Raw genomic sequence first — 27041 nt, 5'->3', positions numbered from 1 at the left:
TTTCTTGTGAATGAAGGTTAAGGGGTTGATCAAAGATCCAAAGTTAAGCCACTCGATAGCACTTTTTCCGGGAGGCCAAGCCGAGTATTCACTACATGGATGCCTTTAGGAACGTGGAGTTCACGGTTAGTCCGTGCAGGAAAGTTCTCTACATGGGCGCCTTGAGGAACGTGGAGTTCACGGTTAGTCCGTGCATGAAAGTTCACTACATGGACGCCTTTAGGAACGGCGTTCACGGTTAATCCGTGTAGGAATCTTGGCTCGGCGGCTCCGCCGCATTCAGTGCTTCAACTTCTCAGAACTTCCCTAATCCTTATGGTGGGACCGCTTGTCCCTGTAGTCCCATGAATAGCGGTCTCCTTCTCGGCCACTACTTTGACAATCCTTCCTTCGGGAGCTGCTGTAACTCAGGGAGCCTCCATAATAATATTGATTGCGGCCACCACCAAAACTACCGCCCAGTTGTCCTCTCCTGTAGACCTCTCGACGCCTACGAAATGCCTTCCCTACTGTTATGGTCCGACCCTCCAAATCCTTGCCATTCCAATTCTTCTCTGCCTCTCTGGCGTCTTTTGTGCTGGCAAACGTGACAAAGCCGAACCCTCTTGACTGTTGCGTTTCCCAGTCTCTTACCAACCGCACTTCCACCAGCGGCCCATATCTGTTGAAGACAGAGGTCAGAACTTCTTCCTCTGTTTTGAAGTTCAGTCCCCCTACAAATAACTTGGCACTTTTGTCGCCATCCCGAGCTGGTGTGGCGTTATTTTCCCTGCTGGGCTCTTTACCAACACTCAGGTTACCATAAACTTGACCCCCGGCCAAATCATTCCCGATAACCACAGATACACCCTCTACAGGAAGCGTGGCTTGTAAACCGACGGTGACCGGTCCTAACACCAAATCGGACTCCAAATGGATGACATGAAGGGGAGCACTAACACCGCCCCCGATCCCCTGTAAACGAACACTATCCCCCGTTGCCGTCTCCTCGGACCATGGCAAAATGCCTTCAAGCATTAAAGATTGATGTGCCCCTGTGTCCCTCAATATCCTAACCGGTTTCTGGTTAGTCGAGGCTCCATCCCGTGACACAAACCCCTCTGAAATAAATGGTTGGTAACCCTTTTGATGGCGATTTCTCACAATGGCCATTGCGTTTGGAGTCGTAGTAGTCGGACTCCGCTCTGGGTCTTCGCTTTTCATGCGGTAACAACTGGACATCAAGTGTCCAGGTTTCTTGCAAAAAGCGCAAGTAGGCCCGGAGGAAAAACTCGTGGTCTGCCTCGGGCCCCCCGAACTATAAGTTTGTCTTGGGCCCGCATCCCTCTGATTTCGAACAGGTGGGGTATCATAGTTGTCCCCATAATCATCTCGAGGCCGCCGCCATGTATGGTCGTTCTCCGCACCTGCTGTTCCCCACCTCCCCTGCGGAGATCTAGGCGAGGAGTTAGGTTCGTGGACCCCTATTCGGTGGGTTAAGGCATAATCATCTGCCATGGTGGCTGCGTCCCACAACTTTGGTACTTTCTTTTCCTGCAGGTACACTTTGATGTCCTCGTGGACACACTGCTGGAATTCCTCCACCAGGATCAAGTCCCGCAATGTTTCGAAGTCTTTCCCGACTCCTTTTGACTCACACCACCGATCAAACATGTTTTCTTTCACTCTGGCAAACTCCACATGGGTCTCACTCTCCCTCTTCCTGGCATTCCTGAATTTATGCCTGTAAGCTTCCGGAACCAACTCATACGCTTTGAGGATGTGCGTCTTCAGTACCTCATAATCTGCACATTGGTCCATTGGTAGCGCCGAATAAATTTCCTGAGCTTTCCCCACCAGCACACTTTGCACGAGTATGGTCCAGGCCTCCTCCGGCCAGTTTAATTGTCGAGCCACTTTCTCAAAGTGTGGAAAAAATTTCGCGACTTCTTTTTCACTGAACGGTGGAACCAGCCTCACATGTCTGCCCACATCCCAGGTTTTCTGGTTAGGTGTCGACCCCGTCAGCAGGGGTGGTGCCTCTCCCCGTTCTCTCATTAACTCCAGCTCCTTGAATTTGATTTCTTGCTGAAGCTCCATGTCACGTTCCTTTAATTCCCTTTCCGCTTTTCTCTCCTCTGCTTCGAGGTCCCTTGCAGCTCTCCTCTCCTCCGCTTTTCTCCCTTCTAACCTTTCCTGGAGTTCTCTTTCCACTCTCCTTTCCTCTGCTTGTTTCTCTTCTCTCCTCTCTTCTGCTTTCCTTTCTTCTTCTGCTCTTTCCTTTTCTGCTTTCCTTTCTTCTTCTGCTCTTTCCTTTTCTGCTTTCCTTTCTTCTTCTGCTAACCTTTCCTGGAGTTCTCGTTCCACTCTCCTTTCCTCTGCTTGTTTCTCTTCTCTCCTCTCTTCTGCTTTCCTTTCTTCTTCTGCTCTTTCCTTTTCTGCTTTCCTTTCTTCTTCTGCTCTTTCCTTTTCTGCTTTCCTTTCTTCTTCTTTGATCCGTTCCTGGCTCCGTAATTGCAACTCCAGCTTCCGGAGCTCAACGTCTTCTGGCTCTTCGGGTAGCCACTGCCAGGCTAACTCGTCCCATGTTCCTAATCCCACCATAGATTCTATCACCGTGGCCTGCAACTCTGCCTTCCTCAAATTAGTTCGGACCTCCAAGTTAAAATGTTTGGCCAATTTCAAGAGGTCCGACTTTAGCAACGCTCGGAACTGTGCCTCACTCGGGGTTACCACAAAGTTCTGTGCCACAAACGCCATGGTGCCTATCGTTAACACCTGTTAACCTTCACCCAAGACTTTACCCCAATTTCTCAAATTTTTTTTTACCAATTAATAATTAATTAATAAATTTTAATTAATAAAAAATTATTATTTTATTATGTTATACAATTTTAAATCCTGGACGTAGACCCAATTGCGAAACCGCAAATCGTAATTTGGACGAGCCCCCAATTCTGTTACGTGGTCCCCTCGGTGAATACCTGGTCGCGGTGACCCCCGGACAATGAGAGGAACTTCGCCAGAAAGCTGTATTATATATGCGCTTTCGCCGCGCAATCCATATGAATGTCACCCAAGAGACAACTGATGTTCAAGGATATATTTCAATGGTAATGATACCATACAATGTCAATGATACAACCACGGAGATTTTCCCCGAGCAATCAACAATACACAACCATCAACAATTCCCAACCCACAATCAATTCCCTATGATTAAGATGGCCATCTTATATACGTGTGTCCCGGTGAGTACTCACGACACCCTTTTGGTCTCGGTCCCGCACAATGTCTCTGGGCCCCTCCTGACCAAGATGATGGTCGGCGTCGCCGCACTCGGGCGGTTGAACGAACCCCGGGTGGACGTGTTTCCACCGGACAGGTATCGTACCCGGCACCCTGGCTACAGCCCCTCGCGGCCACGCGAAGCGGGGACGGGAAAGCAAGCCAAAACCCCACGCCGCTTGCCAGGCGTGTTAGGCCCCAACGGGCGACCCGTACGCGTCTTTTTAGACGGTGTCGCGCACGGCGCCAAACGCTGGGTCGGTGCACGGCCACACGACAGTTTGCCGTCCACCGGGCAGGTATCCGTCCCGGTAACTCCTCTCGCCAGACAGGCTCGGGAACGCCGCTTTTCCACACGGCTCAATCAATCCCACCTTTCGTCGGTGCGGGGCGAGGAAGAAGAATCCTCCTCCTTTTTTCCTCGTGTCTTTTTCTCTTCCGTTTCCGGTCACTTCCGTTTCCGGCCACTTGTTCAGAAGGGCTCCTGACCCTCCAATCACAACAACCCTTAATATACTACACACGGATAAGCAAAGACCTGAATGGTAATCCACATACATTCACATAAATATGTAACAATTGCAATAAGCATTTTGTGCACATGATTGCTCCTTAATATTTTTTTATTTATCTTTTTATATATCTATTCTAATATTAATAATAATCGATGAATTTCAGGAATTTATATCAGGGAAAGGGCATTTACAGTTCATTTTACATGCAATGTGTCAATTGTGAAGGAAGACTACCTTTTAAAGAGGTACATATGTATAATACTCAATGGATTCCATGATCAGTTACTGAAAACCCACGTTGGCCGAGGGGGGGGGGGGAGGGGTTGTGGGGGGGTGGTTGTTTTAACGCACGTTGACGTTGTTTTGATGATCAAAACATCAATTTTGATCAACCTCCCGGATTTTCCCAGGCCGAGGCTTTGTTTCTAAAATCTCGGACATATCAGTGCTTCTACAAATACAGAAAAATTCTTCTGTGGGGCCCTACCAATGTTCTGTTGGTCGTTCTCAAAGATCTTTCCATGAGACTCCCCCACTCCCTGGTGTTGGAATAAGATACCCAGGTACTTTGGATGACCCACTGCATCCATGGCTGCAAAAGGTGGAACTCTTCCGTGGCGTCCACCACGAAGCGCTTGGCCTTGCCATCTACAGCAATAGACAATGTAGCAGACTTCTCAACATTCAATTCCAGACCAGCTTCAACCAGACATTCCTGTACCACATCTAATGACTTTTGAAGCCTGGGTGATGTCCTTGCACATACGATCAGATCATCGGCAAATGCCAGTGCTGGCACCAATGTTGATCCCAATCGCACCCCCACTCCCTCTGGGATGTTCCGAAGTACCCTGTCCAGCAATGCGTTGAACAGGATAGGAGAGAGGGGGCCAACCTGCTTCACCCCCCCGGTTCATAGATATTTCCTTATCTCTACAACAATCCAGATATGTGACACAGTCAGAATAAGAGTGCTTGATATAAGCAACGAGGGGGGGGGGGGGGGGGGGGGGGGGGGGGGGAGGGTGGAGCCCCCATCCTCGAAGCAGCACCTAATATTGCTCCATGTGTGACGGAGTCGAAGGCGTTCGAGACATCCAGTGCAGCCAGGCGGAGGTTGGAGGTTACGAGTGGCATCCCTTAGGATGGCATCAAGGAGGACAACGTTCTCAGCACACCCGTCCGCTTTCCTAAACGCTCTCTGCGCAGGATGTAACTCGAAGGCCGACGAGCACCGCCGAGCTATAATCTTATGGTGTACCCGCACCAATAAACTGCTAATAGTGATGGGCCTGAACTCTGAGGCTTTATTTGGCTTCTCTAGCTTGGGGATAAGTACCGTGCGGTGCTTTTTAAGGCACCGCGGCAAATACCCTGCAAGGATCCACAGATTGTACAATTTACTAAGGCAACTATCTGGTATGGAGCGAGTCAGCTAAAACTAATCCCGTCCACACCGGGTGCGCCCTCACGGAGCAACTTCCTTTCCCTCTGGACATCCGGCACCGTTATTGGGCGCACCAGGTCCCATAGTGCCTTAGCAGTAGTTTGCTCTCCAGTAAAGATTCCTTCTTCTCTTTCAAAGACCTCTCTCCAAAACTGGATTAATTCTGTGGGTTCAACCAAATGATTATCCTGACCCCAAGTCCCTGAAATACATTGTCTGGCACACCGGCCTGGGTTGATTCTGATCAATCTCTGCATAGCAGCAAACTGGGTCCATCTGATGTTCTTGGAACTCACCTTGGCACTCAAGCTCTCACCATAGGCCGGGCCGGGTCTTCGAGCTGCTGGCCTCCTCCGTGCCTCTTCTTCTTTTCCCATTACGATTTCCTCCACCCCCCCCCCCCCCCCCCACCCCACCCGGGCAAGTCTTCAATCTCATGCTTGATAGAATCCCTTCAGCAATTGACTCAAGTTCAGCTTGTAAATCCTGCATACCCAGGGTGACGACTCGACTGATGAGTTCATCCACCCTGTCTTCACCCGTCACAGGACCCCACTGACAGAGATCTTATATAGTCAATTATGTCCCTCTGCCACCTACCAGCACCATCACCACCACCACCACTGTCTCCACCCTCATGGCATTGGCTCTCCTCCGGCTCAGATCCGGAGCTCCCGGACTCAGGCCCGCACGAGAGGCCAGATACTAGTTTTGTCTAATATCGTCTTTTTTTAGCTTAAAAATCTTGAACTAAACTAATCAACTCTGTTGTTTAATCTTCCTGCTCTTCTGTCGTTTTCATAATTGTCAGCATATATTTGTTGACATTTTATGAAATATTCTTCCTTTGTCTGCTTTGCAATCATTAGGGCTGTATTCGGACCTGTTCTTGAAAATCTTTTGCAAGGGGAGTTGGAGATATCTTTTCTGGCTTGTCTTAGTGCTTGTGTACAAATTGGATTCAGTCCTCTGTTGAGCATTTTATACGCTCAGCCAATCCTGCAGTCATTGTTCTGTGCACTTGGTTGAGTTCCATCAGGCCACCAACTCCGTCATCTATCTATAATTCCAGTAATCTCTGTACGTTTGTACGTCTGTACGTTTGTCTGTGACCGCTGTTTCTCGACAACTACCGGTCCGATATACTTGAAACTTGCCAGGTATATTGCTGGGGACCCGAGGATGTGCCTTTTCAAGGTTTGAAATTAATCGGACAAGTACTTACCGAGCTATGGCGATTTAGCCGTTCGCCGTTCGCTTTGCCGTTGCGAATGGACCAAACCATTCATGTAAATAGAGGGGGGGGGGGGGGGGGGTTCTGTGGTCGTTCGCTTTGGCTTTGCGAATGGACCAAACCATTCATGTAAATAGAGGGGGGGGTTCTGTGGTCGTTCGCTTTGGCTTTGCGAATGGACCAAACCATTCATGTAAATAGAGGGGGGGGTTCTGTGGTCGTTGCGAATGGACCAAACCATTCACATCGAATCATCGAATCACATCGAATGGACCAAACCGTTCGCTTTGGACCAAACCATTGCATGTAAATAGAGGGGGGGGTTCTGTGGTCGTTGCGAATGGACCAAACCATTCATGTAAATAGAGGGGGGGGGGTTCTGTGGTCGTTACTGCCACGTGGTTTCAAAGTTTTTTTTTGTTGTTGTTGTTTGCACGCATGTTTTTTTGCACCCACGTACGGGCACGCCCTAGGATGTTTACACACACACACCCCTACACAAATTTTTTTTTTTTTTTTTTTTTGGCAAGGAACGGGCACCCACGTACGGGCACGTCCTAGCTTATATATAGTACGGGCATGCCCTAGTGTCTATAATTCTCAGAAGAATCCTTTCAGATTATTTTCAAACAGCTGGTTTTGTCTTCTTCTGTTGTTAAATTCGTGGGAATTTTTTTAAATTCCCCCTGTTATCATTCCCCTCACTATTGGGGAGGGTATTGCATTTGGGTCCGCTTGTGCACACAGAATGTGCTAACGTCGGCTGCAAACGCCACCTAGTGATAGCCAGAAGTACACGTTCTGTTTTTGTTGAACACGAATAAAGTCCATAAAGTATATACAACTACAATGTGAGTATCTCTACAAAGTATGTACCATTATAATGTGAGTAAATCTATAAATTATGTACAATTATAATGTGAGTATGTAAATAAAGTATGCACAATTATAATGTGTGTATCTCTACAAAGTATGTACAATTATAATGCGAGTACGTCTTATAAAGTATTGCTATGTCAGGGGGGGATAGAGGAATATTTAGAGCCAGGTAGATCTGCATAGTGTTACGGATTCGTCACTTCCGTTGTGGTGGTTTGCATCCACTGTAAATATTTCTGATTCCATGTACTATTATTGTGTTGAAAAGGTATTGTTCATGAACTGTTTTCAAAAGGTAAAAAAGTTAATGTTAAAAGAAACAGGAAACCGGATCGGGAACCGGACGACAAAGAGGAAGAAGAGGAGAGAAAAGAAGGCGGAGCGAAGGAGTCGGACAAGAAAGCCGAGTTGCTCCGAGTTCGGAATAGAACGTTGTCGAACGGGAGTCACTAGCGAACTTTCGGGTTTCCGGGAAAGGGATTCCTGCGACAGAGTTGTCATCGCTGTGACCGATCAACCTGCGTGTCAGGTTTTTGGTGGTGGATTCCGAAGAGAATCTTCAAAGGGCCGTTACGTCTCGAGAACATGCCATCGGCCATTTTGACTCGCGCGCTTCGCTCGTCGAGCAAGGTTTCTTTGCTTCGTCAGCCGTTTTCACCGCCTTCAGACGTCGATCTGGGGTGTGTGTGTGTGTGACGTGGCTTTTGAGTGGAAAGTCTGCATGTCGCCGACTGGGAGCTGTGGAACGTCCATACCCGAGGGGGTGATCTCTCAGTCGCCTGGAGGGCGCCTTTGGATATCCCAGTCGCCTTGAGGGTGCCTTTGTGCAGCTGTGGCTGGGTGACTGTACTTGCCATCCGAACGGGATTCTGGTCTCGATCGGACATCGTTCTGTCGATCGCTGGAGCGGATCGACTCTGGCTTGAAGCCAGGGAATAAGAGACATTGGGAATGTTCTTGTTTCACTCACTGGGAGCACAGTGAGTTCTATATTACAAAACTGATGGTACCATCATAGGTCATATTGATTGTACTATTGAATACTATTATTGTTTTACTGATTCTTGTGTGATCTTATCTGATTACTGATCTTAATACAAGATTTGTTAGTGAGTAACAATTGGGGGTGGCTTCTCCATTGATCTTTGACATACAGAATAACACATTTTTCTGCCGTGACTCCTCTCGGGGCTCGGAGGTACACCGTGACCAGGGGGTCGGGGAGGAGCACGTAACAATACGTAGGTACTCGACTGTCGTGATAGGGAATGTACCTGTAATAAGTTCTGTGTGTAGCCCGGATGTCGGTATAAGTTGTATCTGTGTCCCCGCCACGAGGGGTTGGGGCATGCTAATTAGTGCAGGGATTATGGGTAAAATTCCCTTGTCTTCCCCTCTGTCGCCAATCCAGTGTCCATTATGGCAACGCACTCATATAGACACTTAGATAGGTCCCTTAGTGCACACATTAATTAATTCCCCTCCCTTACAAAAAGACATACAGGAAAGACAGGCAGGAAGCGCCCGCGTACAACGCCGGCATGGGCGTCAAACATCGTGCAAAGCAGGCTATAGCCACGCCCAGGGAACGTGTGATTGGTTGAGGCGGAAGGCGCGAACATTCAGCCAACCAGGGCGGAAGGCGCCAAACGTCCACTTAGAAGGAGGTTGTTGATTGGAGGAAGAGCGCCGGTGACGTCAGAAGGTGGGAAAGACCACGAAGAATCGAGGCTCTGATTGGTAATGCGGCAGAATTGACGTCATTGGGCGAGTGACAAAACAACTCGCTCGCGGGCATTTCCAGTCGGTTCTTCGCTCGGTTGAGTCAGCTCTTGGCTCTGCGCTGGACTCTTGGAGATCGCTGCTCTGCGCTGGACTCTTGGAGATCTCTTGTTGCTCGGAGCTCTTGGCTGGTTTCTTCCCTGGTTTTCCTTCGCACTCGCTTCCCTGGGTTCTTCTTGGTGCTCTTGATGCTACGAGCGAGGCTTGCAGGTGGAGCGAGTCGCTCGGTGAAGCCTGACGGCACGCGAACAGGTGCGCATCGGGGCCTGCTTCCCGCCGACATCGAAGCCACGGCGGGCTTGTGCACTTGGAGCCGTCGATTCCTGACGCTACACATACAGACAGATAAGCTCGCACCCACGAACACACAACACGACGGTTTCTTTGATTGAATTTATTTCCTTTGTCTCGTATTTGAAGTCTGTGAGGGGACGTCCCAATTTAGAATTAGGTTTTATCATCGCGTTTCTTTGTATCGGGTTCCGTTCAATAAACGTGTTTCTTTTTGTACATTGAATTCGGGTTTCGTTTTGACTTCATTCCCTCCAGGATCGGAGCTGCCGTCGGATCGCTACAGGTACGCACTTGCCGCTTCTTCCTCTTCCTTCTTCCTCCCGGGCTTTTATAGTCGAATCTGAATTGATCGTCGCCTCAGCTAAAGCCTGTTCGGTCATCCGCGGTCCTGCGGTGTTAACCGAGGGATTCGTGTGACAGTATGTTCCATTATAATGTGAGTACGTCTACAAAGTATGTAAAATTAGAATGTGAGTATGTCTATAAAGTATGCACAAATAGAATGCGAGTACATCTATAAAGTATGTACAATTAGAATGCGAGTACGTCTATAAAGTATGTACAATTATAATGTGAGTCTGTCTATAAAGTATGTACAACTATAATGTGAGTACATCGATAAAGTATGCACAATTAAAATGTGAGTACATCGATAAAGTATGTACAATTAAAATGTGAGTACATCGATAAAGTATGTCCAATTATAATGTGAGTACGGCTAAAGTATGTACAAATATAATGTGAGTAAGTCTATAAAGTATGTGCAATTGTAATGTGAGGATGTCTATAGTGTACAATTATAATGTGAGTACGTCTATAAAATACGCACCATAAAACCACACAAAGCAAGTCTGAGTGAGGGTCTGCATCCTTTGATTGCTCGTTCTCGTTTGTATTTTGAGCTTGTTCTCAGCACCCTGATTCTTGGTCTTTCTCTTAGAATATGTATTTTTTTGATTCTCCTTTTCAGCTTTGGCCCTTGGTTTCCCTTCTTGAATTTGTCTCTTGTCCCGTTTCCGTTCTCAGTTGTTCTCTACGGCCAAGGTGGTGCTTCGTTTTGTTTCTGCGGCCTAGCTTATTTTTCTTGCAGTGTCTTGTTTGATTCTTACTTTTCTTGAATGAGCAGTGCCACTGCAAATCAAACAGCATTGATTTATTTGAAGGGGGTGGCTGTCATATCATTGTTTTTTCTGAGTGCTTGGTTGTTCTCCTCACCAGTATTTTTGTCTCTTTGTTGTTTTCTGTTGGTGTGTACCCTTTCTGATCTCCCGGTGTGTACCCTGGTTCCCGGTGTGTACCCTGGTTAGAATAGGTACACCGTATCCCTGCGTGTCGTAAGAGGCGACTAAGAGGGTTGGCATCCGGAAGGGCATCCGGCCATAAAAACATTGCCTCAAAAAGAGAACCATAACAATTACAACTACATATGGGCAGGGTACAGCCCGTAGTGGAGATCGATTCCTGAGGTTTGGGACATGGAATGTAGGGACAATGACAGGGAGATCAGGAGAAGTGGTGGAAGTATTGATCAGAAGAAGAGTGGACATATGTTGTGTGCAAGAGACGAGATGGAAGGGAAGTGGTGTGAGATTGGTGAAGGGTAGGCAGGGACAGAAATACAAGTTTGTGTGGCAAGGGTGCCCGGAGGGCGTGAATGGTGTTGGTGTCCTGTTTTCTGAGGAGTTTGTAGACAGTGTGGTGAGTGTGACTAGAGTGAGTGATAGGTTGATGATGGTGAAAATGATGATTGGAAAGCTCTTGGTGAACGTCATCTCGGGATATGCTCCGCAGGTTGGTCGGAGCGATGAAGAGAAGGACAAGTTCTGGTGTGCGATAGCGAAGCTGATGGAAAACGTGAAAGATGAGGAAGTTGTTGTGGGAGGAGGAGACCTAAATGGACATGTGGGAAGGAGTATGGACGGTTTTGAGGGAGTTCATGGGGGTTATGGATATGGTGTGAGAAATGGAGAAGGTGAAAGGATTTTAGAGTTTGCGGATGGAGCTGATTTGTTGATTTGTAATACTCAGTCCAGAAAGAGGATAATAAGCTTGTTACATACAAGTCAGGTGGGTCGACGACAACCGTTGACTACCTTATGGTGCGTAGGCGAGATAGGGGGCCCCTCCGGGACACAAAGGTGATCCCGGGGGAGGAGGATGTTTCACAGCACCATTTGGTTGTCTGCGACATAAGGGTGAAAGGTACGAGGAGAGCTTGGCGGGTGAAGTACCAACCGAGAATGAAGGCGTGGAGGTTGAAAGAGGTGATAGTAAGGAATGCATTAAAAGAGAGGCTGAGTAGGGTAGAGGATGATGTGGTTGGATGTCAATGAAAGATAGTCTGTTGGGAGCCATTGGTGAGGTATGTGGATGGACAAAAAGACCACCGAGGCACTCGGAAACATGGTGGTGGGATGAGGAAGTTGGAAAGAGGATTGACGAGAAGAGGAAGAAGTTCAAGGAGTGGCAGAAGGCGAAGGGTACGGGAGCAGAAAAAGCAGAGCATGAAAGTTATAAGGCAGCCAAGAAGGCTGCAAAGAAAGAGGTAGCAAAGGCGCAGGATGGAAAATGTTTGGAGAAAGCTTGGATTCGGAAGAGGGTCAGAGAGCGGTATTCAGGATTGCATAGCAGATAGCGAAAGAGAGGTGTGATGTGATGGGGGTGAGTTGCTTGAAGGATGAAGTGGGACAAATCGTTGTGGACCCAGATGGAATTAAAGGAAGATGGAAAAGATATATGGAAATGCTGTTGAATACAGAGAATGAATGGGATGGCAACATAGAGAGTAACCCAGTTTTAGGACGGGCAGAGAAGATAACTGAGAAGGAAGTTGAGGAAGCGATAGAAGCAATGAAGAGTAAAAAAGTGGGAGGGCCGACGGGAGTTGTGGGAGATATGTTGAAGGCAGCAGGAAGTTGGGGGTGTGAAGAGAATGACAGAGATCTGTAATCTGGTGGTGAAAGAAGGGCGTATTCCAGTGGATTGGGAACCGAGTACCCTCGTCCCTCTTAACAAGGGGAAAGGTGACCCTCTGGAGTGTGGCTCGTACCGAGCGATAAAGTTATTGGAGCATGGAATGAAGGTATTGGAAAGGGTGTTGGAGAGGAGGACAAGGAAGAAGGTGAAGATCGACGAAATGCAGTTTGAATTTATGCCAGGAAGAGGAACGACAGACGCTCTCTTTATTGTGAGGCAGTTGCAGGAGAAGTACATGGAGAAGAGGAAGAAGTTGTTTCTTGGGTTTGTTGATCTGGAGAAAGCATTTGATAGGGTTCCACGCGAAGTATTGACATGGGCATTGAGGAAGTTAGGAGTGGAGGAATGGTTGATCAGAGTAGTGATGGCAATGTACAAAAGAGAGCGCACAGCTGTAAGGATGAAGGACGGGAACAGTGGTGAGTTTGAGGTGAAGGTGGGAGTGCATCAGGGGTCGGTACTAAGTCCACTACTATTTGTAGCTGTGATGGAGGTGCTGGCTCAGAATGTAGAGGAGGGTTTACCGTGGGAGTTGTTGTATGCAGATGATCTGGTGTTGATTGCGGAAAGTATGGATGGACTGAAGGAAAAGATGAATAAATGGAAGGAATGTATGGAGACAAAAGGTCTGAAGGTGAATATAGGAAAGACGAAGGTGATGGCCAGTGGTAAAGCATGTGGTGAGGTGGAAAGAACTGGGAAGTGGCCATGTGCTGTGTGCAAGAAGGGTGTCGGAGTGAACTCCATTCAATGTACAATGTGTGCTGAGTGGGTTCATCAAAAATGTAGTGGTCTGAGAGGGTCATTAACCAGTGTGGCAGCTACATTCAAATGTAAGGTGTGCACAGAGGGAGATGCAGATGGAGGAAATGTCGAGTTGGATCTTGGAGACGGCGTGAAGCTGGAAGGTGTGAAAACATTTTGCTACCTCGGAGACATGCTGAATGGAGAAGGTGGATCAGACTCGGCAACGGTTGCAAGAGTGAGATGTGCATGGAAGAAGTTTTGGGAACTGAGTGGCGTGCTGATGAGGAGGGGAGTGTCGTTCAAGCTGAAGGGAAAGGTGTATGCTGCATGTGTGAGAAGTGTTATGATTTATGGGAGCGAGACATGGGTAATGAACGTAGAGCAGCAACGAAGGCTGGAAAGGGTGGAAATGCGAATGGCTCGGTGGATGTGCGGAGTATCGTTGAAAGAGAGGACGACAAATGATGAATTGCGAAAGACGATGGGAATAGAGCCTGTGATTGATGCTGTGAAGAGGAACAGGTTGAGATGGTTTGGTCATGTGTTGAGGAAGGATGAAAGTGACTGGTTGAAAAGAGTGATGGAAATGAATGTAGAAGGAAGTAGAGGACTGGGAAGACCGAGAAAGACTTGGCTAAAGATGGTGGAAGACGAAATGCGGGCAAGGGGGTTAACAAGGAGAGATGCAGAAAATAGGGCAAAATGGAGAAGATTGTCATGGGGACCGCAAGGCTAACCCCCGCTCTAGCAGGGAAAATGGCCTTAAAATGCATGTTGTTGTTGTTTTCTGTTGGATCTAGTCATGGTCTTTCCCTGAGTAGTATAAATGTAACCTCCTCAATTTTGTTCGCCAAATCTTCTGCCAGCCTACACTGCTCATCATCATTATCCTTGATTTCCTCCTCTTCTCTGGCCTTGCTGTTCTTTCTTGTCTTCCTACTCAATATCATCCAAAAATTTTACTTGTGTCCCTTCTGTCTGTGTCATTTGGTCTGAGTTAGCCAGCTGGACTTGTGATCTCGACAGGATAGGGTCTGCATCATTACCTCCGCCACCGAATGTGGACGGAGCTTATGTTTTCACCCTCGTTTGTCTGTCTGTCTATCTTTGAGCAAAAAGGTAAGGCCAGATTCAGACAAAACTTGTGGACAGGTTAGTAGTGTGACAAGGACGAATTGATTCGATTTTGGTGAAGATCCGGATACGAGAATTATTGAAGCGATTCTTCACAATTGAGGGACAGGGCCAAAAGGGGTATCCAGCTTCTCTTGTGAGGGTTGCACTTGCCTCCTATCCCTCCACATGCTGTGCAGCTCCATCACAGTCTGCTCCTTCTCTTTGAAAGTTTATACTGTGGGACTTTCATCCTTTGTGAATCAGTGTGTGTTTTCTTAAATATTAGTGATCTGAAAATGTTTTTGTGCAAATTGCACAACTGTATGGGCACTCTCCCATACTGAATTTGCATGCACATATATATGGCAGTTCAACAACTAACTGAATCCTTTATTCAAAACATTGCAGCGATGATTTCTTCCCAGCGTGGTTACATGTGTTTTTCAAAGATGATGGATACGAGAACGTCTCGCACAAACTTTGCAAATTGGGAGACACTCTCCTGTGTCTCTCCTCCTCATAGTGTGATGTTTGAAGAGTGATGAACAAGAGAAAGACTTTGCAGAAACTTTGCAATCTTAGTGACACTTTCGTATGCGAATGTGCACGTGTTTCTTGCAGTCGCCTGACCGAGAAGATCCCTTTCCACACACACTGCAAGTGTATGGCTTCTTGTCCATGTGGATCACAGCATGCCTTCTAAACTCTGAGGGATATATGAATGTCTTTGAACAAATGTTGCAACTGAATGGACGCGTTTTCGTGTGGCGACGGGTATGCCTTTTAACATGTGATGGATCCGAGAATGTCTTTGCACAAATGCTGCAACCGTATGGACGCTCTCCCATATGAGTTCTCATGTGCAGTTGACAGTGCCATGACTGGATAAATCCTTTACCACACTTACTGCAGGTATAAGGTTTCTCTCTTTTGTGGTTACGTGTGTGAGTTTTCAAATGCGATGAGAATGAAAACGTACTCCCACAAATCTTGCAAGGATACAGACGCTCTTTTGTGTGGATACGTGTGTGAGTTTTCAAATACGATGCACATGAGAATGCCTTTGTACAAACTGTACAAATGTACCGGCGTTCCCCAGTGTGTATACGAATGTGTTTTATCAAAGAAGATGAATGTGAGAACTTCTTTGCACAAAATGTGCAAGTGTATGGGCGCTCCCCTGTGTGAATACGTGTGTGAGCTTTCAAAGCTGATCCATTCGCGAATTTATTTTCACAAACTTGGCAGGTGAAGGGACGCTCCCCTGTGTGCATTCTCATGTGTACCCGATGTGTGAACCAGTCATTAAATCCCTTACCACACACACTGCAGGTACACGGTTTCTGTCTTGTGTGGATCTGAGTGTGCTTCACATAGACACTTTTATAACATGTAATGAAAGCACAATTAGGGCATTTGTAGTTCTCATCACCAGAAACTGGTTGGTGCTTCTTCATGTGCTTCTTTAAAGCAGCCTTAGTGGTGAGCTTGCGAGAGCACAACGAGCAGGAGAACTTCCCAACGTGCTTCTCCTGTTGCACTGTGAAGATCGCGCAGAAAAGAAAACATTCATTTCTCACCCCCTATTGCATTGAATAAAAGTTTAGAAAATGGCAGAAAATACTACATTATTAAGTAAAGCCAAATCGCTAATGCATAATGACAGACATGTGCCGAAAGATATAAAGTTCTTGCATATTCATGAAAAAAATATTCAAGAAAATTATTGCAACTGTAACCACTTGCAACTGTGATGAAGTGGGATGAAGTTCCACGATCAATGGTCTTTACAAGGTTCATGGCAGCATTTTACAGTTCACGTTACTCAATGTAAGATGTGTTTTTTTACTCCTCAACACAATACAAACAAGAAAGAGTAATCAGAGATTGCAGAGCCTCGCCAGGACATGTTTGTGTGGTTTATTTATGACGTACATTATGTTCAATCCCATATGGCTGCTGAACCACGTGACCGATGACATCATCGATTTAATTCTGCCATACATTTTATGTGAAGATCATGCTCAAGAAATTTCAAACTGATCAGATCAAGCATTCTACTTGTCTAATTATGATGTCATAATGAAGGCACTGATGACATCATCATGAATATATGTTGTTCCCCATCAGGAGTACTTGAAAATGAGCCACGTTTCAATTTTTTTCCATGGAGCGGTTTCAGAGATATAGATGTGCAAAGTTTTGCATTTTTTCCAAGATGGCGCCAACACCACGTAAAAATATAATATATAACCACCTTTAGAGGCCATTTCCCCCCGCAAAGCGGGGGTTGGCCTTTTTCGGGAACCGTGGTTGTTGTTGTTTTTTGGTCCCCTTTTTGAAGCAATGTTTTACAGCCGGATGCCCTTCCTGACGCCAACCCTTTTTGCCGCCTTTAACGACAAACAGGGAATTACCAGTGAACTGGTACTCAATTAGCTGACATTACCTATGACATCATAATTATCATTAAAAAAAATTCCACATGAGGCGGCGCTCCTATGGTGAAATTTGGTGTCAATCGGACCACCGGTTGCAGCGAAAAGCATACTTGCGTTCTGTACAAACAAACAAACAAGAAGACGTCATGCGGAGCACAATACTTGCAAAATCCGCCCACACCCTCCCCCCCCCAAAGTTTTCCATTGATATAGCAAATTGTAAATTTCATCAATATTAAAATTGACGATCTTGATCAAAGCTCGGGTCAACAGGATGAAAAGTGACGATTTTTCAGATAAAAAAATGATGATTTTAGAAGTTTGACCTTGAGTTGACCTTTTGACCTCAAAAATAGTTGGGTTTCCCAATTCAGTGAGGCACTATACAAATGCTGTTCAAAATTAAAGTCAATTGGGCAAAAATTGATGGGTTTTCAGATGACAATTCATGATTTTGGAAGTTTGACCTTGAGTTGACCTTTGACCTTTTGTCCGAAAAAAAAAGTTGGTTTCCCAATTCAGTGAGGCAATATGCAAATGCTGTTCTATTTTCAAGTCAATCAGATGAAAATTGACGGTTTTTTCAGATGAAAATTGATGATTTTGGACGTTCGACCTTTAGTTGACCTTTTACCTCAAAATAGTATGTTTCCCAAATTAGGGACTCGATATGCAAATGCTGTTTAATTTTCAAGTCAATCAGTTGAAAATTGATGGCTTTTTAGATTTAAATTGATGATTTTGGAAGTTCAACCTTTTATTGACCTTTGACCTCAAAAAATAGAATGTTGCCCAATTTAGTGACTCGAAATGCAAATGCTGTTCAATTGTCGTCAATTTTTTGAAAATTGACGGCTTTTCAGATGGAAATTGATTTTGAATTTTTGACCTCGAGTTGACCTTTGACCTTTTGACCTCAAAAATAGTTTATTTCCCAATTTAGTGACAACATACAAACGCTATTCAATTTTCAAGTCAATCGGATTTAAAATGGCGATTTTAGAAATTTGACCTGCAGATGAACTTTGACCTTTGACCTCAAAATCAGTAGGCTTCTCAATTGGGACAACCTATACAACTTGGTGAAGTTTCGTGACTATCGGTTTAGAATTGTGACCTGTAGGTCTTGGTGATTTTAGAAATTTGACCTATGTTGACCTTTTGGCCTGTGTTTGCCTAAAATATAATACGCGGTTGAATTCAGTGACCAGATATGCAAGTCCTCTTCAAATTTCAAGTCAATCAGATGAAAATTGAGGATTTTAGAAATGTGGCCCATGTTGACCTTTTGGCCTATGTTGACCTCAAATATACTTGGTGGTTGAATTCAGTGACCAGATATGCAAGTCCTCTTCAAATTTCAAGTCATTTGGATGAAAAATGAGGATTTTAGAAATTTGGCCTATGTTGATATTTTGGCCCATGTTCACCTAAAATATAATTTGTGGTTGAATTCAGTGACCAGATGTGCAAGTCCTCTTCAAATTTCAAGTGAATTGGATGAAAATTGAGGATTTTAGAAATTTGGGCTATGTTGACCTTTTAGCCTATGTTGACCTCAAAAATACTTGGTGGGTGAATTCAGTGAGCAGCTATGCAAATGCTGTTCAATTTTCAAGTCAATTGGATGAAAATTGAGGGTTTTAGAAATTTGGCCTATGTTGACCTTTTGGCCTATGTTGACCTAAAAAAATACTTGGTGGTTGAATTCAGTGACCAGATATGCAAGTCCTCTTCAGATTTCAAGTCAATCAGATGAAAAGTTAGGATTTTAGAAATTTGGCCTATGTTGACCTTTTGGCCTATGTTGACCTCAAAAATACTTGGTGGTTGAATTCAGTGACCAGATATGCAAGTCCTCTTCAAATTTTAAGTCAATTGGATGAAAATTGAGGATTTTAGAAATTTGGCCTATGTTGACCGTTTGGCCTATGTTGACCTCAAAAACCGGATGCCCTTCCTGCCGCCAACCATGTTGGTCGCCTCTTGCGACACACAGGGAATTACCAGTGAGCTGGTACTCAACTTGCTGACCTCGGAAGGATGACAGGCTGAGTCAACCCACCTAGTGTTAATACAGTGATCGACCGGATTCGAACCCAGGATCCAAGGATCCCAAGCCGGCACCCTAACCGCTAAGCCAACACCAGGCTTTCATTACAATGAAAAGGTCTCTGTAATTTACAGGAGTTTCACAAATGTGGGTATCCCCAGCATGTATGCAAAATTTAGTGGGGATTGACATAGCTGATTTTGATGATTTTTTAGATGTACACACCTATCCATACATAGAGTGGTCTTATCCGATTCTCCGATGCAAGGAGGATGGGATATTAATAAAGTTTATGAAAACCTGGTATCAGTGACCACTACTCACCATGCTCTGGGTTTATTCCCTCCTTTTCAGGATCAACAAAGTCATTGTCTTCTGTCTTGATCTGTAGGAATCCATCACCTCCCATCTCCTCAGCATATTTTCCAGATCCGCGCAAAATGGTCCATTTCGATTGTGGTCGCACACAGTACATCTCCATATGATGGCAGAGCTCGGCATACATGGTGGTGGTGAACTTTCGTGCCGCCAAAGAACATAGTCGAAGCCTCACAGGAGCAGGCTCAGCACGAGCACAGAGTGCTCCGAGGATCTCGATCCCTAATTCTGTAACAGCGGCTTGGAGCACCTCCTCTGTCAAACCCTGGATTACCAACCAGTCCGGGATGGGACTGACACTGCCATGAGTTCTTGACAAGTCCATTTTCAATCAGGAACCTGCACAGAGATATTGAAAATAACAGGTGATTGTTGTTGTTTTCATGTCCCTTCTTTCCTTGGGGAAGACATAGATACAAGCAACAATAACTTAGGCCTAAGCCACACCAACTAATGTCTTACAACTTGACACAAATGGATGGTCATGCAATAATCACAGGAGATTGTGGAAAGTTGTTGCGGCGACAACACACAAGGCTACACCAACCAATGCCAAAGGACTGGCGGTCATGGGTTCTGCCATAAAAACCAATTGAGTGAGCTATGATTGGTCCCTCTTCCATGTGTCAAATGTACAGAAACGCACGGCAAAACTACAGAAACAGGAGAAGAACAAAACAACATGCATGAAATCTCAGCAGAGGAAGTGTCTTACAATTTCGGCAGTATTTTTGAAAATCTCACAAATTAAAAACACGGAAGAACGGCCTCCCACAATGATCTGTCCAAGCGCCTTTGGTATTCAACCTTTACACAAGCAATATTGTAATATATTTATGAATCTCCCTGGTAATTCAGGCGCCAAGGTTAGAAGATGTAGGCATGATCCTTGAAGACCTCAAGGTCATGGAAAAGTATTTCTAATGATGGCGACTAAACCAAATGCGACCAAAATAGTCGTCTCTGCCTTCCACCGAAAACAAATTGCCACTTTCTTATTATCCAATCATGCTGCCTAGTGTCGTGTCGCCGGCAATTAAGATCACCGGTGACGAATAGCCGAACCGGCACAGACTGGAAGAAGAGTTAGCCAACAAAATAGAAGAGATGAAATTCATAAAACTCAGAGAAAGACCAAAACTTTATCGCATAGAAAACTAGAACGCCACTCAGTGGAGCGCATACTCCCGCCGTGGGTCAAGTTGGAATAATACGTTTTGTTTAACATCCCCTCTCCCCAAAACAATAAATGAAAAAGAAAGTAGGCCCTAACTGTCAGAGGATTTATTTTGATATATCTCGGAATTAGAGGAGAAAAACATCATTTTTTAAAGAATTAGAATAAAAGCTTTAATGCAGTAAAACAGAAAAAAAATTCTCAAAAGAATTCCTGGATCCGGAATAATATCCTGAGCTTCACCAAAAACTAATCAATTCTTCCTTATCCCAAGGGCAATCATCCCACCAACTTTCATCCAAATCCATTCAGAACTTTTCCAGATATCTTGTTCATGAACACACACACACACACACACACACACACACACACACACACACACACACACACACACACACACACGATCGAATGCATTACTCCCTGGCGGGAGTAACAATAAACGAACAAAAATCTTAGTGAGGCGAACCAACGATTCAATGAGAAAAATGATTTCAAAATAATCCACTTTGAAAGAAATCAATGTCGTGTGTTTCGCAGCAGCACTACTTATTCAAGAAAAAGGTATGGGCAAACAACACCAGAAGTTAAAAAAAAACCAGGCCCTACAAATAGAAACCAAATTCCACCTTGGAGACAGAGATTAGAGACACAAAGAGAGCAACTGCGGAAGGAAGTAGGACAAATACAACAGTTCAGGAAAGGAAACAGACACCTAAAACTAAAAAAAAGAGACTCCAAAGCATAAAAAAACAAACAAAATCAAAGGTGCTTGGGTGCTGAAAACAAACTCAAAATAGAAAATATAGCAAAGAAGATTTAAAAAACGATGAAGAAGGAAACAACAGAAGAAAACAAAACCACATGTTTGAAAGTAACCCAAGGAGATTTTACTGTGAATTGGGGAAACAAAAGCAGAATGTGGCAACTGCCCTTGAAAAAGAAAAACTGGAAACATTCTGGAACGGAATTTTTGAAGATCGAAAATAACAACAAGGAAGCAGAATGGATCCCAAACTTGGAAAAGACGAAGCAACATCTCGAGGAAATGCCCCCATTGATTAATTGATGAAGAGAACATTAGAAAACAACTTCAAAAAATGCCAAACTTCAAAAGCAGGCCCAGATGAAATTCCAAATTTCTGGCTAAAACAACTTGATGCTCTTCACAATCACTATGCCAGGACATTTAACTAATTGATCCAAGCGGAAAAGGCCGTGGATGAGTGGCTCAAAGAAGGGAACACCTTTCTCATCCCAAAATCGAAGGAAACCCAACTCCCCCACAAATACCTGCCAACCGCATACAAACTGCTGACAGGAATAATCACAGAAATGATGTACCATCATCTAACACAGCGACAGAACAACAAACGAGTAAAACGGTTTTCCGAGGACATTCAAATGGAATTTGGACGAGACAAGTGCGCCAAGTGCACATTTGTACAAGGTAAACCAACAAAATCAGACAACAAAGAAAAAAAGACAAAATAAATATATAAAAAGAAATATCAATAAATAAACACAAACAACTGGGAGAATGACAAAAGAGCAGGAAAATACAAAACAGATTTGGACAGAATGGGGATAGACAAAGAAGGCTCAATGGAATGGCTTAGAAGAACTGGGACTGTGAACGAATCATAATAAATGCCCAAGATCAAGGACACAACACCAATGGATGTTTAAGATGGCAGGACTGACCCAGACGGACAAGTGTAGATTTTGCAAGCCAGAAATAAACAGCAAGTATTAGTCACCTGCTCTTGGGATGCAAAAAACTATTATCAGAACAACTTTACACACAACGGCACAACAAAGTATGCAAAGTGATTCATTGGCATATCTGCAAAAATGTAAACTTCCCAGTACCAGAAAACTCAGAAAACACGAACCAAGGGCAATCATTGAAAATGAGGACGTCATGCTCACGTACGACCTGATGATTCCATCAAGCATGAACAAAGAAAACGAAGCAAAGCATCTAGACATTGTACTCAGGAACAAAAAGAAAAAGACAGCATTGATGATTGAGATATCAGTACCCAGCGAATTTGGCCTAAACAATGCAGAAACCAAGAAAATGACCAAATATGAGGATCTCAAAAATGAGGTCAAGGGATCTTGGAAGCTGAAGAGCATCGGAATTGTACCAGTGATAATTTGAGCAACAGGAGTGATGAAGAAGAACCTCACCGAGATTTTGAAAACCATCCCCGGGAATATTACCGCAAATGAAATACAACTGAAAGCAATCCCGGGATTTGGTGACGATCCTGAAAAGAGCCCCTGGAACAAAATTCTGAAAAAGTTGAGCAGCTTGGTCCATGAACTGTGATCCCTTACCAAAGATGAGGTGGATACTTTTGGTCCTTGAAGGACTCCGCTCCACCTCCTGAAACACGCAAATGGAGATAACAACCAACAACATATACAAACACACACCTACACACACACACACTTAATTGTAAAGTGTCGGTTGTTCCTAAACTTTAATACAATCGAAAGGATTGCTGTAACTGATGTGAATTTCACAACATCCCATATTCTATTTTTTTTAAATTGCAAACCTCAAAACATAGTTCCCTTACCTGGAGTAACAACGTTAACCTGTAAACAATTGACCGGTTTCCCAACTGCATGCATCATCAGCTGGGCACCGTTCTTCCTCGAGGTTTTGATCCTTTTAGCGCAGGACCTCTCCAAACAGCGGATCCACAACCTCCGTCATCAGTACATCACAGACACCAGTAGATCCACAAACTCAGTTGCCTGCAGGTAGTCAAGTCATTCACCCCATCAATGCAACATCGCTAACAAAACCTTACTCGCTAGAGGATTTAATATATTATCACATATTTACAACTCCCATCACACGTTCCATTTTATGATAATACATGAAATCACGCACATCTTCCTTAAATTTAACATGTCCACCAACAAGCATGACCTACCTACCTCTGGATCAAACTGGTATTCAAAGTTACCTATAACGGTTTTTTAAACATGCAGTCTTGTCACATATCAACCAATGAAATTGGTTACACGAGAACGATGCGACTGTGTCGCCAACAATATGCCCCCGCATAGTCCCACAACGGGTAGATGCCATCACTCTGCATACAGTGCATTCAGAAAGTATTCAGACCCCTTCACTTTTTTCACATTTTGTTATGTTGCAGCCTTATGCTGAAATCATTTAAATTCATTTTTTCCCTCATCAATCTACATTCAATATCCCATAATGACAAAGAGAAAACAGGAGTTTGGATTTAGAAAAGGATTTAGAAAACAGGATTTAGAAAGTTTTGCAAATTTATTAAAAAGAAAAAACTGAAATATCACATTGAGATAAGTATTCAGACCCTTTGCTATGACACCTGAAATTGAGCTCAGGTGCCTCCCATTTCTCTTTATCATCTTTGAGATGTTTCTGCACCTTCATTGGAGTCCACCTGTGGTAAATTCAATTGATTGGACATGATTTGGAAAGGCACACACCTGTCTATATAAGGTCTCACAGCTAACAATGCGTATCAGAGCAAAAACCAAGCCATGAGGTCGAAGGAACTGCCTGCAGAGCTCAGAGACAGGATTGTGTCGAGGCACAGATCTGGGGAAGCCTACAAAAAAAATTTCTACTGCATTGAAGGTTCCCAAGAGCACAGTGGCCTCCATAATTTTTCAATGGAAGAAGTTTGGAACAACCAGGACTCTTCCTAGAGCTATTTCAAGATATTCCGCTCACAAGGTTCAGACATACATGGCGGTGGCCCTCTTGGATTTTGACGTGGTGACCCAATTTTCAATAGCGTTCTTCCTTATGCGTAGATACGCCCACACACCAGATTAGAAGTTAGTAGTTCGTTTATTGTCCCCCGTCGCACCGCGGAGAGAAAGGGGGACTATGGTTTTCCCCTCCGTCCGTGTGTGCGTGCGTCCGTGCGTGCATGCGTCCGTGCGTAAGCGAAGGACCGAATTCTAATTTGGTGTGTGGGTGCAACCCACGTCAAAATCCAAGATGGCCACCACCATATATATATATATATGTGTGAACCTTGTGAGCGGAATATCTTGAAAAATAAGCGAAATACCAACGTCTAATCTGGCGTGTGGGTGTACCTGGGCATAAGGAAGAATGCTATTGAAAATTGGGCCGCCACGTCAAAATCCAAGATGGCCGCCGCCATGTATGTCTGAACCTTGTGAGCAGAATATCCTGAAAAATAAGCGTTACACCTAGGTCACCCGTCGTTGAAGTGATGCGAGTTGACAAAGTGGAAGACGCAAGGTGGCCATCTTGGATTTTGACGTGGGTTGCACCCACACACCAAATTAGAATTCGGTCCTTCGCTTACACACGCACGCACGTACGCCCGCACGGAGGGGAAAACCATTGTCCCCCTTTCGCTCCGCGGTGCGACGGGGGACAAAAAGGGTCCCACGGTGCCCAAAAAAGGCCAACCCCTGCGCTGCAGGGAAAAATGGCCTCCAAAGGCGGCTCTTTGTTTTTACTCAGAAAAAAAGGATGTCTGACACCCCGAAATTCCCCCTCGTGGGATTTTGGACAAACTGGGTTCAGTAGCAATCCTGGACGAAATCTAGGAAATCATCATCTGCTCTACCATTTCCCTGTTCATGGGTCCAATCTATCCCTGGCAATTTAAAATCCCCCAAAATCAAGAACCTTCCCTGACCACATACCCTTCTGAATATTTAATGCATTCCTCCTTCCAATCCTAGTCTTCTTCTTACCTCACACCAGGAGTCCCATAAAAGCAACCTTACATATGTCACTGTTTTTACAATCTCTGCCCATACAGAATCCTCGGTATTGATCCCCTCCCGCCTTTCTCTCGATACAATGCTGTGTTTCACCCAGATCAGGGCTTGTGAAGGTTATTCCCCCCCCCCCCCTTTATTTTCAGCAGTTTTAAGGTGCATTATCTATCACTTCATCATTGGGGCCTGCACTATCATTCCAGCACAATTCATACAATACATTCGATGTGTATACGAGCTCGGTGAGCCATACTCATTAACGAAATCGATGATATATCACGACGTTGAAGAAAGATCTCCAAGAGGAATTCGAACAACACATTCGACACGTATAAACCTGCATATCGACCCTCACCTCACACGCACAACGACAAGACAACGTATCATATCATGCGATGCGACCACGGTCATCGTAACTAAGGGTTTCTGCGCATGCGCGGTGATGCATCGTGAGGCCGAGGCGACCGCCTCATTTCGAATTTTTATCTTATTTAAATTTAAACATTTCGTCCTCTATCTTTTCGATCGTTCGAGTTTCTCAGAACTAAAAATAATTCTGATACACAAATGACAATAACCTGTTAACATTTACCTTGTACTGTCGATAATTAATCGAAACTTTCCAGTCGACCGGAAGTCCGATAAAAACAGAATTTCCACGAGAACAAAAAACATGAGCAGCAGCTGCCAACAACACCGCTTACTTTTCCTGCACCGCCATGCGGTTACACCAAAGTGGGGGGACGTTGTTGAATGTTCAAAAGTTTAGCATCTCATTTTACACCATTTTGAGAATTTAAGTAAAGTATTTCACAAAAGCGCATCCATTTACTACGTACGCATGGAGGGGTTGATGGTGGCGGAGTATCATGATCGATTTACGATGTTGAAGTGAAATGTTGCAGAGTGAGAACCCCCCCTCCCGCCCCCCCCCCCCACCCCACACCTCACACCTCTCAAGATGTCGGCCAAGGCCATCGATCGAGGAATTGACAGCATTTCGTCTTCTTCGGTGACCATTTGTTCCTTCTCTCTAACTGTATTTTGTTGTGTACCGGTACAATCAAATCAAACAAGACTTTGGGGACCCTGTACATCTTCTTATTATAATAGAGCAAACGTATATGGTTATGTATGTTTATATGCGACCAAAAGGTCTTCTTCTTCTTCAAATTAAATTAACACCCAAAACACAGTCCGTGAACTCTTAATTACCTTTAGACTGCTGAGACCCCCCCCCCCCTCCCCCCAATACCCTTAAGACTACCAATACCCCTGAAGACCCAACATACCCCAAAGACCCAAAATACCCTTAAACGCCCTGGGGATCAAAAGACCCTGAAGACCCAAAATACCTATAAATACACGAAATACCCTTAAAGACCCAAAACACCCCGGAGACCCAAAACACCCCTAAGACCCAAAACACCCCGAAGACTCAAAACAGCCCGAAGACCCAAAACAGCTCGAAGACCCAAAACACGTCGAAGACCCAAAACACGCCGAAGACCCAAAACACGCCGAAGACCCAAAAGACCCCGAAGACCCAAAAACACCCTGAAGACCCTTTAGACCCAAAGGACCCTTAAATACCCCGAAGAACCAAAATACCCCAAAGACCCAGAGGAACCAAAAGACCATGAAGACTGAAAATACCCTTAAAGGCCCCAAGGATGCAAAGTACCCTGAAGACCCAAAAGACACCGAAATGGTCAAAGATGTCTATCTCTCTGAAACGACGTGTGGTGAGGCACGCGGGGCGTGCCGAGTCACACTACTTACATTAAATGGAGAGTTTCTGAGTTATTTCTTTCAAGAGGATATTTCCTTTATTCCACCCATTAATAGGTATTTATGGACTGAAGATGCTTGAGTGATTATATCTCCCATGTAAGATTATCTTTTGTCAATCTTCAAATCATTTGACATTTTCACGTTCTCACCGAGAATATACTT

At 44.8% G+C, this 27041-nt stretch overlaps 2 protein-coding genes across 3 annotated transcripts; both read right to left on the bottom strand.

Moving 5' to 3' along the window:
- Window positions 1-299: 299 nt before the first annotated feature.
- LOC144889579 (uncharacterized) lies at window positions 300-15796 on the bottom strand. The gene is made up of 2 exons (XM_078770339.1): window positions 15690-15796; window positions 300-3751 (listed from the first exon to the last, which is right to left on the bottom strand). The coding sequence occupies exon 2, from the start codon at window positions 2737-2739 to the stop codon at window positions 307-309; it is 2433 nt and encodes an 810-aa protein (XP_078626465.1). The 5' UTR covers window positions 2740-3751; window positions 15690-15796; the 3' UTR covers window positions 300-306.
- LOC137416783 (uncharacterized) lies at window positions 14621-25512 on the bottom strand. 2 transcript variants are annotated; one of them, XM_078770343.1, is made up of 5 exons: window positions 25441-25512; window positions 22895-23075; window positions 22650-22698; window positions 19076-19468; window positions 14621-15797 (listed from the first exon to the last, which is right to left on the bottom strand). In XM_078770343.1, the coding sequence occupies exons 4-5, from the start codon at window positions 19452-19454 to the stop codon at window positions 14836-14838; spliced, it is 1341 nt and encodes a 446-aa protein (XP_078626469.1). In that variant the 5' UTR covers window positions 19455-19468; window positions 22650-22698; window positions 22895-23075; window positions 25441-25512; the 3' UTR covers window positions 14621-14835. The 2 variants fall into 2 exon arrangements, with proteins under 2 accessions (XP_078626469.1, XP_067958513.2); XM_068102412.2 differs by lacking the exon at window positions 22650-22698 and having other exon boundaries at window positions 25441-25503.
- Between the last annotated feature and the right edge of the window lie 1529 nt (window positions 25513-27041).

Source organism: Myxine glutinosa, chromosome 1, assembly GCF_964187855.1.
Source record: "Myxine glutinosa chromosome 1, kmMyxGlut1.1, whole genome shotgun sequence".
In the NCBI taxonomy this organism is placed as follows: domain Eukaryota; kingdom Metazoa; phylum Chordata; class Myxini; order Myxiniformes; family Myxinidae; genus Myxine; species Myxine glutinosa.
Note: the sequence above shows the minus strand (reverse complement) of the source record. Positions and strands in the feature narration are given on the sequence as shown.